This window comes from Hydractinia symbiolongicarpus, chromosome 4 (assembly GCF_029227915.1).
Source record: "Hydractinia symbiolongicarpus strain clone_291-10 chromosome 4, HSymV2.1, whole genome shotgun sequence".
Lineage (NCBI taxonomy): Eukaryota > Metazoa > Cnidaria > Hydrozoa > Anthoathecata > Hydractiniidae > Hydractinia > Hydractinia symbiolongicarpus.
This window is the reverse complement of record NC_079878.1, coordinates 10,637,419-10,652,145: the sequence shown is the minus strand read 5'-3', so window position 1 is coordinate 10,652,145 and position 14,727 is coordinate 10,637,419. Positions and strand designations below refer to the sequence as shown.

At 38.2% G+C, this 14,727-nt stretch overlaps 1 protein-coding gene across 1 annotated transcript; it reads right to left on the bottom strand.

Moving 5' to 3' along the window:
- Positions 1 to 10,176: 10,176 nt before the first annotated feature.
- Positions 10,177 to 14,294, bottom strand: LOC130641197 (52 kDa repressor of the inhibitor of the protein kinase-like). Its single transcript, XM_057447893.1, has 2 exons — positions 14,006 to 14,294; positions 10,177 to 13,628 (listed from the first exon to the last, which is right to left on the bottom strand). Exons 1-2 carry the CDS (start codon positions 14,239 to 14,241, stop codon positions 10,460 to 10,462), a joined length of 3,405 nt encoding a protein of 1,134 aa, XP_057303876.1. The 5' UTR covers positions 14,242 to 14,294; the 3' UTR covers positions 10,177 to 10,459.
- Positions 14,295 to 14,727: the final 433 nt, after the last annotated feature.

Sequence of the window (14,727 nt, the reverse complement as noted above, 5' to 3'; positions counted from 1 at the left end):
TCACGTTTGGTTGCTGAGCCACTGCAGGAAGCTGCTGGGTAACCGCTGATTTACGGATAAAATATATGACACCACCAATACATGCGATCGCGATATTGGCCTCCACCAATATATACACCACTTCCCATGGACTTGGAGGTACCTGTGGCAGGTTACTGACTCTCTTGGGAAGTACTTTTACCCACTTTCTTCTTCAAGTTGGCCTTGTTCTTGCGATTCCATTCCGCAAGTCTTTTACCAGCAGCAACACGTCCTTCGTTTTTCTTGGTAATTACTTGGGTAGTCTGTTCACTCATTTTTTATAAGCCATAGGGCTTATAAAATCTTCTTTTTATGATGGAGAGCTTGTATCATTCACCAGTTCCTCCGAATCGGGGGAACCCTGTTTAGACAATTTTGTGTGATTAATCGTATGGACAGCTACCAAAAAAGGCGCTAAAAATTTCCCGATAGCCGTATAGACGAGGATTCCTAGATCAGCCATGGATTCGCACATTATGGGGTCATTTTCTAAATCATGACGAAGAGATAAGGGACTATCAAGTGGTATAAGGTTACCGATAGCTTTGCTATATAGCCCAAGGGCGTGAGTTGACAATGCCTTTGCAGTCTTCTCTCCTTTCTCATAGAGGTCATGTTCAGTAAAATCATTATAAATTTTCTCGATTGCCTCGGGTGATGCTTTATCCAAAAATGCCTCGCTACATTTTTTAGGCAGTAAATGTGGCTTGGTCTTTCGTATATCTTTCAATGTTTGACGTTTGTCTATTTTTTTGTTCAACGGCCTCTGCTGGTGTATCTACAACATCAAATATCTCCGATAAATCGTGAGCCATGTTTATTAGACGTCTGTATCGATAGAAACAAGCAATGATTACTACGTATGGGAGGAGTATCGATATCAGTAACAATAACTCCATTTATTTGCAGCTTTGTGTATAAAGGTGTTGTGAGACACCACCTTTGGATACAGCGCTAAATTACTCTGATATGAATCGATAGCCTTTCGATTGGTTTTCATTTTTCCACAATGGCTGCATGTTGGTATAATGTAGCTGCGCGAGCTGTATCTCCCTACTGGGTGGGGCACCATTTTCTTGATATTTAATAGGGATTTTGTGATCGAACTCCCACTTCCCTCGGTTTCCCCAGCACATCCCGTCTCTGAATTGATCTTGGATGTTGCCAATGAATGTGCAGATACCGCACCCTATGTATTCGGTGGAGGCTATCTCGGTGTCTCTGTTTAGAGCATCGCGAATCCTATTTATAATGAGGTGATGCATATATCCAGTGAAATCGCATTCCTTACAATGGCCATGCTGATTCCCATGGTGGCATTTATTGCGTTCCCTTGTCGCCTTCATGCCGTCGAGGCATTTGATGCACCATTTTGTCCATTCGCTATTCCGCTGGATCTTAAAATTATCAAAAGATAAAGGTTTTTTGCAGCTTGTACAGCATTTAGTATCCTCCATTTTTTTTGTTGTATATACTATCGGTATATACAAACTTTGAGACAAGAGTCATCACTTATAATTCTAACGGCTTTGTATGAACACCATCCTCATGTACAACACTCTTATCATAGAACGCCGAAAGCCCCAGCTTATTTTGCTGATACGTCACCATACCCTGGTTATATACGCGGAAGCCTACATTTTTAGCGGTATCCAACTCTCCCTTCAGTGCTCCCATATATCTCAACCATGTCACTTCATTCTGCCTTTTGGACATACCTTTACACGAAAACTTAGTGCCATCTTTACCTTCGATAAAATAACACTTGGCTGTTAAAGCATTCATTCTCAATCCGATGAATTCTTCTTTAAATAACCCTCCTGTTCTGCTAGATTGCTTGTCGGTAATTAGCCAGTTTTTAACATCCTCATCATACTGCTCGATTAATTCGGGATGAACAACATCACGTAGATTATCGCCAGAGATTGCAAAATAAGCACTATCGGTATCCATATACACATATTCAAACTCGTCGATCTACGTATTTGTCGAGAAAATTATAATAAAATTCGAGCATGCACAGCTTAGCCAATTGATATACAAGAATTCCGCACTGATACGCTCTATTTATGGAAATGCTTTGTTTACTTCGTCTTACTTCGTACGCGTCTCTAATTTCTTCAAGATCATTCAAGTAAGGGCTCCTCATAGCGGCATCTACTACCTTTTCATCCTTTGTAAATGTGGTATTGTTATGTCTCGCCAAATCCTCTATCATTTTCCCATAAAAGCTATTCCCTTTCAATTTTTCTGTATCGCCCGTAATACGTTTATCAGGGTTCTTATCAGCTTGACGACGCGCATACGCGATTTCTTCCGGGAACCACGCGAATGGTTTACCGCGTTTGCATTTAAGTATTTGATAGCAAGCCGTACAAAGGTCCGTACAAAGCAGGATCTTCTCGGCTCTCATCACTCCCAACAGCTTTTTAGTGCCAGGGATACGTTTTCGCCCGGTCTTGGTCAAATACGCCCGCATGTGCTCTGGAATGGCTTCATCGGGTATCTCTTTGACTACAAATAACGGTGACATTTCGCTAAATTTGTCGTGCAGCTCGGTGGGGACTTCAATATCAACTTGCGCAAACCCGAAGAGCGATCCATCAAGAATGTATCACACCAGATCATCTATTTTTTCAGCAGGATCTACCATTTTTACCAGCTTCTCCTTCCCACAAGGGAAGTCTTGGAGCAGTGTGCTTGGGTAGAGCATATTGACGTTATATCCCAGGATAGTCTTGCACTTTTTCGGTTCGTTATAAATATATGACCGAATACCCGTCACATCACTCTCATGGTACCTGCAAAATACTATTGCGGGGCCACCCACCATGCCATTTTGCAGGAGCTCATACGCCTCGTTCTTTGTACAAGATGTACAATCTTTTTGAACCTGTTTACAATCCTCGCATCGGGCTTTGGTGCAACGAGCCTCAAATTTATGCTTACAGGGATCACCCGGGGCATAAAGCTTTATATCCGGGTTCAACTGCAGAGACTTGTTCAGTACACACCGCATCGAAACACCCGGAATGCTCACTGCATCTTTTAGAATGTCAATCTCATCCTCGTAGTATGTATTGCGGGTCTTGTCTACAGCCTCGATAAATGGTATTACATCCGCCAAATTATAATCGGCCAGCCAATCAAGCATCGTGACGCATTCTCTTTTAAAAAACTCATCCCGGAAAGCCTGGTAATCTTCGGGTGATAGGGTGTTTTTACCACTGAGTGTGCTACAAAACGACTCATGATCGACTGGATCCACATGGTTCAGCCTCTTATAACTTGTTAGCCACTCGTATGGGAACACTAATTTTTTCAGATTGCAATCCAATGACTTGCACAATTTTTCATAACTCAAGCTTGGTGCGAGGAAATTTTTAATATCGATAAATTTGAATTTTGATGTGGTTAGAAACATGTAGTCGTTGTCTTTTTTCGCCACTTTGATATTATCATCATCCGCAATTCGTTCGACAAAATACCGCTTTATCAGGTTTATATCGTACTTGCCACTGTTAAAGCCTATCACCGTCACTTGATTTACCCATTCCTGCCAAGTATTTTTAGTTCCGGGAGCATATCGAAATCATCCGGCTTGGGATATATCAGTTCGACTTCTTGGACAATCCGGATCTGTCTCTGCTCTAGCTGCTCGACAAATTTTTGCACAAGCAGCTTTGGGTCTTCATCATGAATGCAGGTAGGATGTTCTTGTAAGCTATCGTGGATGGCTACACTTACAGGTATATGCTCGGAGATATATGTTAAATCAGACGTTTGCTGCTGTTTCAATGGTGCCAGGAGAGCCTCGAAATCAAAAACGATGAAGTGGGGATATCCTCGAAATTCTTTCTTAAATACCCTCTTAACCTTGGGAGGATTTTCACACTCCCATCCAAGTCTTCTTTAAATTTGGTACGATTGAAATTATTTTTATCGGCGTTGGTTAGCTGTGGTTGACATGGGCATCCATGCCATTTGCAGCCGTGGTAACTGTTTTTGTCTTACTACCGTCGCGTATCACACGTTCTCTCCCATGCACACAAAGAGCATGATGTATATGCCTACCTGTTTGCTTTGACATGGCTTCAATCCATTGGCATGCCGCGTAACTGAAACCCTTATCGGGATTGAATACCTTTTCAGAGCTACTCTGCATGCGCTCAACCCTATCACCTTTGCAAATGATCTTGGTCTTGATACCTTCGCATTCGTTATTCTTGTGTCGTGTGAGGTTCTCCGATCTAGTAAATCTTTGCGTGCAAAGATCGCATTCCCAATGCTGCGTCAATACATCCATCTTCTTGATATAGAAACAATGACCCTGCAGCATACCAATATTGATTTTATCCAAACCCTTTTTGTATTGGCCTTGTCCATATACGAGACGCCATGGGGCCTTATCGTTGTTTGTTTTTGGTTCAAAGACTCTTATGTTAATCTCGAATTTTTTGGCAATACCCTCCAAATCCACGAGCCTCGTGGCACGTACCTCTTCCCTCTTTAGCATGGGATTCTCGTAGTACTCGCGTGCTAATTCGAGGGCCTCTTGCGTAATATGTTTTACACGTTGCTTTCGATTCTCGCGGTAATGAACGGCCAAGCATCTCCAAAAGCATAGGCTGTCCGTTTTTTCGTCTGTCTTGTCAAAACTATAAATGCACCTCTTGATGCGCAACCAGTCTGGCAAAGGTCCACATCCAAGTAGGGGCTCTCTAGTAGAGATTATCTTGACTTGTACGTGCTTGAATACTATTTTGCCTTCATATGCTCCTGGGGTCTCGATGGTTCTGTCGGGTGGTAAATAAGCTTTCGTCCAAAATTCTGCATCTTCCAGATCCAGGCGCTTCATCTCGCATTCATCCATAAAAGCCTCGATTTCAGCCATGCTTGAGAGTGACCCGGAGCTCTTTGTTTTGTGGTAATTGGCCACATTTCCACCGGCTCTGTAAATATCACAGTTAAAACTGTATACCACCTTCACACGCATGTCTACGTGTGGTGTGATTGTTCGCATAATGGTATCTGTCAATGGCGGGTTAAGGTTTTTGTTGAACCTCCATGTTTTGATGCGGTTTCCGTCTTCTATCATTTCCGCTTCATCATCAAAAATATTATGGATATCCTCAATTACATCAGTATTGGTGGCATGCTTAGATTCTTTCCCGAACATGTGTTTGAGGTCCTCAATTCCTTGGTATTCATCTTCGATGGTGACCCGTTGAACCTCATCGTGGAGAGTTGGTGTTCCTGAAAATTTATCCCTGACCCTTTATTATAGCTACATTTTATTCCAACTAGAAAAATTTTTGATTTGGTCAAGGATTGAATAATGGGGAATTTCCCTTACTCACATCTGTATAATATGAGTATATGCTATTGTGCATGCGTTGATGACGTCATGTATCTTACATTTAATATTATTATGTGTTGATATCAGCATATGATTTAGTTTTTAATTGTTTTGGGGTGGAGGTGGTGGTGGAAATGGTGAAAGCGGGGTTTTGGGGGGGTAAAGGTGCGGAAGGAGGTCGGTGTACTTATCCTCACTCCTTACTACTACCGCAGTACAAGTAAAAAGAATCAAATTTTAGCAACTAATTTATGTATCCACCGCATTCCAACCTTCCCAGTCCTCCCCCCCCCAGGGCTATTCTACATTTAAGGTGGCAGTAACTATTTTTTAGTCCTTCAAATGGATGGATGTTTCAGTCCGTCTGTTATCTATACGATGTGAAATAAAGAAGAAGAAAATTAGGTTTTCCGAGGTCCAACTTTTTACAACTTCATTATTTTTCATTGACTTCCGTTTTTAAAACAACCTTGATTTGGTCATATTAAAAGTGTGTGCGGAGAACTTTTTTGTTTTTATATTTCCCCAACAATAGCCTTTTGCTTGTTTTAAAAAAAGTCTCATTAGCATATCATGCTGTCAACCTCGACCAAGCCGCTGCCAAAACAATTAATTCAAAATCAAAAAAAATCTGCACACGTTTTAAAAGCTGTATGATTTACAAAGTAGCTCGTGTTAACATTTTAAAGAGAAACGGAAATGCTATTAGAAGTTAGAGCTCTTGGGGTGAGGCGTTATGAAGATCGGAGTTTATTGCTATCTTGCCCGCGAGGATAGTATTGGTTTTCAACTCCTAACTGACTAACTATGTCCCAAAACGGTCAATTGCAACGTCATCAACGAGCTTTTTCTACGCAAATTTTAATGAATTTCCCTGTTATAAGGATTTTATAAGAATTTTTACGCAGTTTTTTCGAGAAATGGCTAAGAGGCTTTGAGAGGTATGGGACCTAAAAAATTTACATGCAGGTGTGTAATAGATAAGAATAAAAAGTCAGTAAATATCCTAGCCCAACCTCGATCCCAGGGCCTCATATCAAAAAACGCTACAGGCCCTGGGAGCGAGGTTGATCCTAGCCATGCATCACATCCCTCACGTCAAGAACAGCTGTAAATCAATTTTTAGGTTTTTTGAAATGACCCCGTTAATAAATTAGAAAGATATTATTGCAGGAATGTGTAATTGACATCGACATGCGAGAGAGTTTATGCAGCCACTGCATCCTGTTTTTACTTTATGCACCATCTTTCGATTAATAACGGTTTTCTTTTTTAATAATTACGTCATTTCTTTCTGTATGATGTCACAAGCTCCGAAACTGAATTTGGTAGAATTCATTACTTATTCACGATGTTTTAGTTTAAAGAGGATTTTTTAAAGATATTAGTATTACAGCTATGAACTAGTGACAAGTGTGGCCTAACAAAAAAAATTGAATATATTGTCCAAAAATAACATTAAGCAACTAATTATAAAAAAAAAATTATTATTTTTAAACGGGTTACTGCCACCTTAAAGGTACTGTCCGATTAAAAATCAACTAAAATTTTGACAAAAAATTCTTATTTGAAACTAATTTCTATAAAATAATTAAATAATTATTTGTTTTCTTTCCTAACACCAACTGAACAACATCTCATTCTTGTTTACAAAAAAGCATGCGGTCTCTCACTTCGATTGTTTATATGGATGGCGGATGATAGGCACTAAAGCGAGGCTGAAATAATATGTCGCGTGTGACGTATTTACCTGGAGCGCGCCGAACTGACCAAAATAGATAAAACGTGGGCCAGGGCTGATATTTTATTATATGTTTAAAAATTTTGGTAATTTTACCCCCTGAATTGTGAAAGAACGCTTTTTATGAATTATTCATATGGAATTAAAAAATCGAAAGCGAGAGATGTGTCTAGACCTTAAGGTAAACACACACTGTGCTAATTCTCTACGAACCTAAGTAAGAAGCTTTCGCTAATAAAACTTGAAGTTCAATATGACTTTAGCCTTAGGGTTGCATAGTTGTTTCAGCTACTCTAAAGACAACCAATCAATAATTAAAAATTAGTTTCCTCTTCACTAGATGTCCCGCCACAGAGAGATTAGACTCAGATCGCACATTCAGTAAGGTTGAGAGGCAGAATAATGTCGTGGTGCGCTGTTGTGAATTGCACTAACAACAGTCGAAAAAAACAGGATAAAAATTTTTTTTCGCTGCTCAAGGATCCAAAAAAAAATCTTCCGTATAAGGAAAAACCAAAAGTCAGAGAAATATCTGAACGGAGGAAAGAAAAGGATGTTAAGGAGGTGAGTGGGGGCTGGTAACTAGGTGGTCGTTCGAAACTCTCTGTCATGGAGTGCCACCAAAGATGTTCACAGCGTACTCTTCAATAAAACCACCGCTCGGAATTCTTCGTGTTCCGTAATACATTTTTTATCTGAAAAATATTACAATATTACTCAATCACACTCGCATCTAAGAATTACTCATGAAGGAGTAGAAACTTTTATACCATGTAATTGAAAATATTTAATAGAGTCCAGTCTTTTTCAGGAGAGGCGTGCGATCGCACGCGCACGCCTTGGCACACGGCTAAATCGTTTCAGGCGTGTGATTAATCGCACGCCTGAAAAATAAATATTGAGTTTTCAAAATCAACCTATAAAATCCATAGATCTCAGAAATTATTGAATAGTCCTGGTCCTTTTAATCCACGAGCAAGCCTATTCATAGCCAACCTGACCATCCTAGCTAATTCACCGACTCCTGACTTAGTTAAAAGAACTACGTAGACATAAATCTCTTTTGCCTGGCCCCTTCGTCGTTGGTAACCAGGTCTTACACAAGAAATCCAGCCATGCGGTTCTTAACTAATGCGGAGGTGAACGCCGACGGAGCACGGATGAAGCAAGTCTGCAAAACTGCACTTACAGGCGGAATAGACATTTTATCATGGATTTAATTGTAGATAATTTCTTCATTTGACAAAATAATTGGAAACCATAGCAGGTCCGAATTTAATGGATTTTTTCTTTATGCCTGTAAAACCGAAACCCACGGGCGGTATAAATTTTTTTCTGTAAAAATTTTGTTAAAGTGTAGCTGAACTTTTTGAATAAATTTTGAAGTTTTATTTAAGCCACGTGGATAAAGATTTTTTTTAATTTGAAAACAAAGCATATTTTTGCCTATTTGCTTGTGAAAAATAAACAATAAATATAAAAATGACAGTATAGTCATGCATACTATTTCGGACATGTAGAAAAGGAAGTTAAGATTGAGAGAGTCGCTATACCAGTACACGCTCGATCATCGTGTTTGGGGTTCACGATTTAAAACGTCCCCCACTTTTCTACCGCAAAATGAATGCGCAACAAAAATAACCTCGGAGCCCGTATCGCAGGCGTAACATTCTTTGCACGTGCGTTTTACATCGCACGCGTTACTTGATTTACACTTGCGAATCATCGCACACCTACTCAAATATTCCTGAAAAAGACTGAGAGTCTGTCTCGTGACAGCAAAAACATTCTACACTTCAGAGGGCATCCTCTCACATTTAGGAGTAGGAGCAACAAGGTTTCCAATATTAGGTTCGTCTACGTCTTGAAAAGTCGGAACTAGCTCATCATTCGCTGTTCTTTCCGGCTCGAATTGAAATCCTAGAACCTGCGAATTATTTTCATTCATTGCTATCTTCATGAAGAACTTTTTTAAACAAAGGAAAAAAAATATAAATAAACATTTAGTCGTTCGATGCGCAAGTCGGGGGGTTCGCCTAATAAGAAGCCAGGTAACTACGTCACAAGCAAAAATGTGCTGAATAATGAATTGACCCAGTCCTTTTGCCGCGTTCGAAAGTTCGTGAAGATGGTAGGCTAGTGCAGCAAGATTAAAACAAACAAACGATGGTGCTAAGTATTGGATAAATCTTTGTTGTTTAAGAGTGCAATCTTCGTTATTTTTGATACTTAATAAAACAAAAGAAAAGATATTGTTTTTTAATCAGACAGTACCTTTAAAGCTACAAAAAGACACAAACTTCAAATACACCCTGATAAAATTTTATGAAATCCTTATAACCAAAAAATAGAAAATAAACTTCTAATAACATTATTGATTGATTGATTGATTTAATTTATTTAAATTATGTTTAGAATTATGAATTATTATTATAATTATTATTTAGAATTATGTTTAGAAACAGAGCGGTATTTTTGATGAACTTCAATCTTCTGATGAAGTCACAGAAAAAGTGTTAACATAAGTAAAAAATTTATTGCCACCAATTTTTTTCTGTGCCGTCTAATTCAATTTAGGAAAGCATATAAAAAGTTTTTGGACACAATATGTTCCAAAACTCCTGGCAGGGGCGGATATAGAATTTATTTTATGTCAGTCACAAATTTTGCGAAGCAAAAAAGCGCAGCCGTTTGCGTAGCAAACCGCTGCGCGCCAAAACAGCTGGGGGTTTTGGGGGGCGCTGTAAGCCCCCCAAATGGGGTACGGGGCGAAGCCCCGGAAGTTTTTGCTTTTTACGGCATTCTAAAGCGTTAACAGGCTAAATTAAAGTCCAATCTCCTCTTACTCTTTAACGTGTAAAACCACTCTTTTGCGTTAATTTTGGAAAAATGTATTTGTTGTATAAAGTTAGGGGATAATAAAAACAACGGTAGGAATTATATATTATCAGACTGTTTCGCCCAATATCAGGGCTCATCAGCTTGCCTAGGCAACATTCAATAACATTATATATTATTTAGTGTGCCAGACAAGTACAGTCAGCTAGCGCTCCAATAAACCGGGTACTATTAGCAGGAGCAAGCTAAACCCGGGGGTAAAGTGCGTGGAAGTGATATAAAACGAAATAAAATAACGTAATAGGTAGTTAAAAGTTGCCATAAAGCTCCTGACAGGAGACTCCTAGAACAGGTGCTATCAGCCAGAGCAAGCTGAACCTGTAGAAAGGAAAAAGAAGTAGCAGGGGTGGGGTAGAAAAGTATATATAGTTAAAGTGTATAGTAAAGTAATTACATAAGGTAAGTATTTTATTTGTATCTAATTATTTATTTCAAATTTATTATATAAGTTCAAGACGTCTTTTGTCTTTAGCAAACTTATTTATGACTTGATGCACATCCGGCACTATTTCATTATGTATGTACATGAGAGCAAGTCCATTAAGTCTGTCAGAGACCATAGTTGTGCGAGTATAGCTTTTTAATTTTCTCATGGATGAAAAAGAGCGCTCACACTCACATGTTGTGACAGGTATAGTGGCTAAGATACGCAGTGCCACATTTAAATTTACGAATACTTTTAAATCAATCGACTTTAAAGTTTGGGCAATTGTTTCAGGCCTGGTACCTTTGAAATCTACCCAGTACCTTTCCCATAGTTCTAATTCGCCACTTAAAGCTAATGCATTAGGAAGATCATCTTCATAAAAAGAGGAAAAAGATGTAATTTTTTCTTTCCAATTAACCTTACCATTGGAAAGAAGGTTTATCATTTTAGCAGGGACAATACATAAGCCGTTATATACACTAAGTGCAATAGGTTCAAATCTAGACTTCATTTCACTGTTAAGGTGGTCTAAGAGAGGGTTAGTAACAGCTTTTTTGTAGAAGTCAGACATACAGGTGAAAGGATGATTATCCCTATTAGTTTGTCTTCCAACAGTCCTCTTTTTTTCCTCCTCTATACCAACCTTTGCACACAGAGAAAGAGTTTCCTTGTACCATAAGTCATGAAAATGGTCGACGTTGTTTCTTGTCTGTCTTAAAACATTTTGTAAAGTTTTTATTAAATCTATTGAGTCCATTATATCTATAGATTTATTTTGAAGCAGTTGTGTCACAGGCAGAGTGACATCAAAAATACTTCTTGTAATTACAAGAGTGACAACAAATTCAAAGTTGGCTATTTGATGAAAAAAACCAACTGCTTGTTTTGAAGTATCATGGTTGTATTTCATCTCTAAATTTAACTTCATTTCTTCCAGGGTAACATAAATTGCAATATATAGCTCCTGAAAAGTATCTAAACCAGTTATTCTTTCAACCCATCTAGTGCGACAAACATCTGTAAGTTTAGTGACAGTAGCTAATGGACAATATTTTTTAATGTTATCCAAAAGAGCTTGATGTCGCTTTTCAGAAAATTTAAAAAAATAAGTAATGTGTTTAATTTTAGTCATAACATGTGAAACTAAGCTCACAGTACAAGATTTTCCCACAGATAAATTTAGACGGTGGCTGTTACAGTGAACATAGATGGCCTTTCTGTTAAGACTAAGAATGCGTGCAGAGAGACCATTTTTATAACCAGCCACAGCACCTGCACCGTCATATGCTTGACCCCTACAATCTTTTATGTCCAACTTCAAATGTTCTAAACACTTGCATAAAACAGACTGTAAGTCTTTACCAGAAAGTCCTTCATCACAATGGATAAACTGGATGAATTCCTCTCTAATGTTAAATGAATCATCCACAAAACGCAGGACTAAAGACATTTGCTCTTTGTGAGATGAATCAGAGGCTTCATCAGCAAGAATAGAATAAAACACATTGTTTTTTATCTCAGAAACTAATTTATCCAAAATAAATTCACCACAACAACTTATTAACTCATTTTGTGTTGTTTTGGAGATATAGGTTGCATTTTTAGGGCTGTTTTTCAAATGCTCAGCAAGAATAGTGTCTCCACCTTGCACCCTAAAATTCAACAATTCCACAAAATTCCCCACCCTTCCACAAGAAAACTCCCCTACTTCACCATGATACTGGGTGTCATCTCGATGACCTCTTAATGCCTGGCCCTGCCTACCAGAATAGATTATTGCTTGAACAATAGGGACAAGCTTTTTTCTATTTTCAGCAATTTTTTTTCTCCTGTTACTATCAACAAGAATGTCAATTGGTTGGGACTTACCAAAATAATTACTTATAAAGCTAGTAAATACAGCTGATGTATCAGCATGAAGTCCAGTGCTAGAATTATGCTTGAGGAAATGAGCATTGGCATCTGGCCAATATCTGAATGACTCAGAAAACAGTTTTTTAATTTTGTTGGTTTTGGTTGGAAATTTCTCTCCAAATAAAACACACGGAAGACAATATGCACCATCAACTGCTGGTGAATAACACAACCAAGGAAATTTGTTTAACCATTCAAAACGAAAGCATCTTTTAGTTTTTGGGAACACATAATTGTTATTTGGTTTAAAAACGTTTTTAATGAGGTCTTGAATTGCTGAAGTGTCATTTTTCAAAGTTCTCATTTTTTCACGGTACAATGACACATCAAATCTATTCACAGGTAATAAACTGTCTGGCATGTTACTACAAGGTGATGGTGTAGGAAAGGGCATTTTTGTAACTGCACAAGCTTCTGAAATTACAGTTGATTGTGAAATCTGTTGTGTGACAATGCTTGTTGTTGCAACATGGGATTGGACAGGTGGATGACAAATTGTATGTGATGATTCAAAAATGAGACTATTGCTGTCTAAACTTGGTGTGATGGTTAAAGGATTTGACACAACAGGTTTATGAACATTTATTAATGGCATAACTTTTGGAAAAATTAAAGTGTCACTACATTTATCAGTCCAAAAACTGAGCTTTGACTGAACTGAAATTTTTTTGGTAGGCACACAAGACATTTTTTCTTTTTTTGTGATGTGCGGTAACTTTCGCTTTGTACCGTTAGGCACAAAAATTATGGGAACAAAATGATTAGGCTTAAAGGTGATACTTGAGTCAACATTAAAACTTTGTAAACAAAATAGAAATTTCAATGTCCTTAAAGAAGGAGTGGGATTTCTTGGACTGATTATACAATTAAATAAAATTTTATCCCTTGAGTCACCACAATCCGGAAAATATGTATTAATGTTGGCCAATGACACTGACGACAAAGCAAATATGCAAAGTAAGCTACACCACTTTTGATTTTTACAGTTACCAATGGCTTCATTTTTTACCAACTTATTAGAGCACGAAGAACCTGAAGCATCAAGAGCTTCAAAAGATGTTACCATTCGCAAAATGCTATCAACAGATTTAAATACCTTACCTTTGTGTTCTTCAAATAACGACAACAAAACAGGGTGCCTACTGTAATATTCAGAACACAGAAACAACTCTAATGACGTTAAAATTCTGAGATCCTCAACCAACGAATTGTCACCAACAAGCAGGATGGAAGCAGAACTGTACAAGCAATTTCCAGTACTTTCAGAGCTAAATAAAACATAAGTCTTGATCAAGAGCTTTGTCAAAGCTATAGCTATATAGCTCCCATCTTTAAACTTTTATTTAACAAATCAAAGGCTAGCAAGCACTGTGATGGAGAGCGACTGAAGTTTGTTTTTACATTTGAGTTTGGTTTAATTTAGCAAATCTTCTTATCAAAATATTAGCTGACAAGATCTATTGTATAAATTTAATGATCTTTTATTGTTCCCATAATCACCGTGTGACGTGCAGACAGCTGCTAGCTACTTTAAATAAAAGAGCAATGGAGCCAGCTGAATAATTAAACGATTAAAAAAATATCCATGGTTACCTAATAGAGCTAGCTATGACACAAAAAACAAGTAAAAACTTAACACCCTTACCACAAGGCTACTGCACACTTGTTAAGGTCTTTTCGTAAAATCTTTGGAAGATAAACTTCAGCATTAAAATTTCTCAATATGTTGTTGTTATTGATTGAGTTCAATATATCTTCGTTTGAGAACGAAGGAAGATTCCTTATTTTATCACAATATTTCAAATATATATCTTGTATATAACACAAATCATTCTTTTGCATAGCTAGACGGACCAGCTCAAACATGCTCTCGGCAGCCATGTTTGAACAAAAAGAATAAAATCAAGGGCGAACATATAACCTTAATCAAGGGTGGGAGAGTTCTTGGCCACTGACGGGTCCGCAAGATAACACAACCGGTATCGGTTCTTCTATGTTTACACAATTTTATACTCGCGCAGAAGTAATACTACTTTCGGCTGACCTTAAAATTAGGAATGTCAGTCAAAACCCAACAACCAATCAGAACAGCCAAATCAACCGTTTTGACCAATCAAATCAACAAAAAATATACGAATTCCAGTCGCTTTTTGACTTACATCGGCAGAAACGGCGAAAGGCAGAAGACAAATATACGCCATCCACAACCTAGTACACAGACCACGTAAATTCGAACGCCACACGCGCGTCAGGTCCGGGGCCGAACAAAATGCCGTAATATCGGTTGCTGGTTGACCGGCGTTTTGTTTTATTTTTCACTTATCTACATTTCTAAGGTTTGAAAAGATGTCAGTCGCTTGCCGGTTC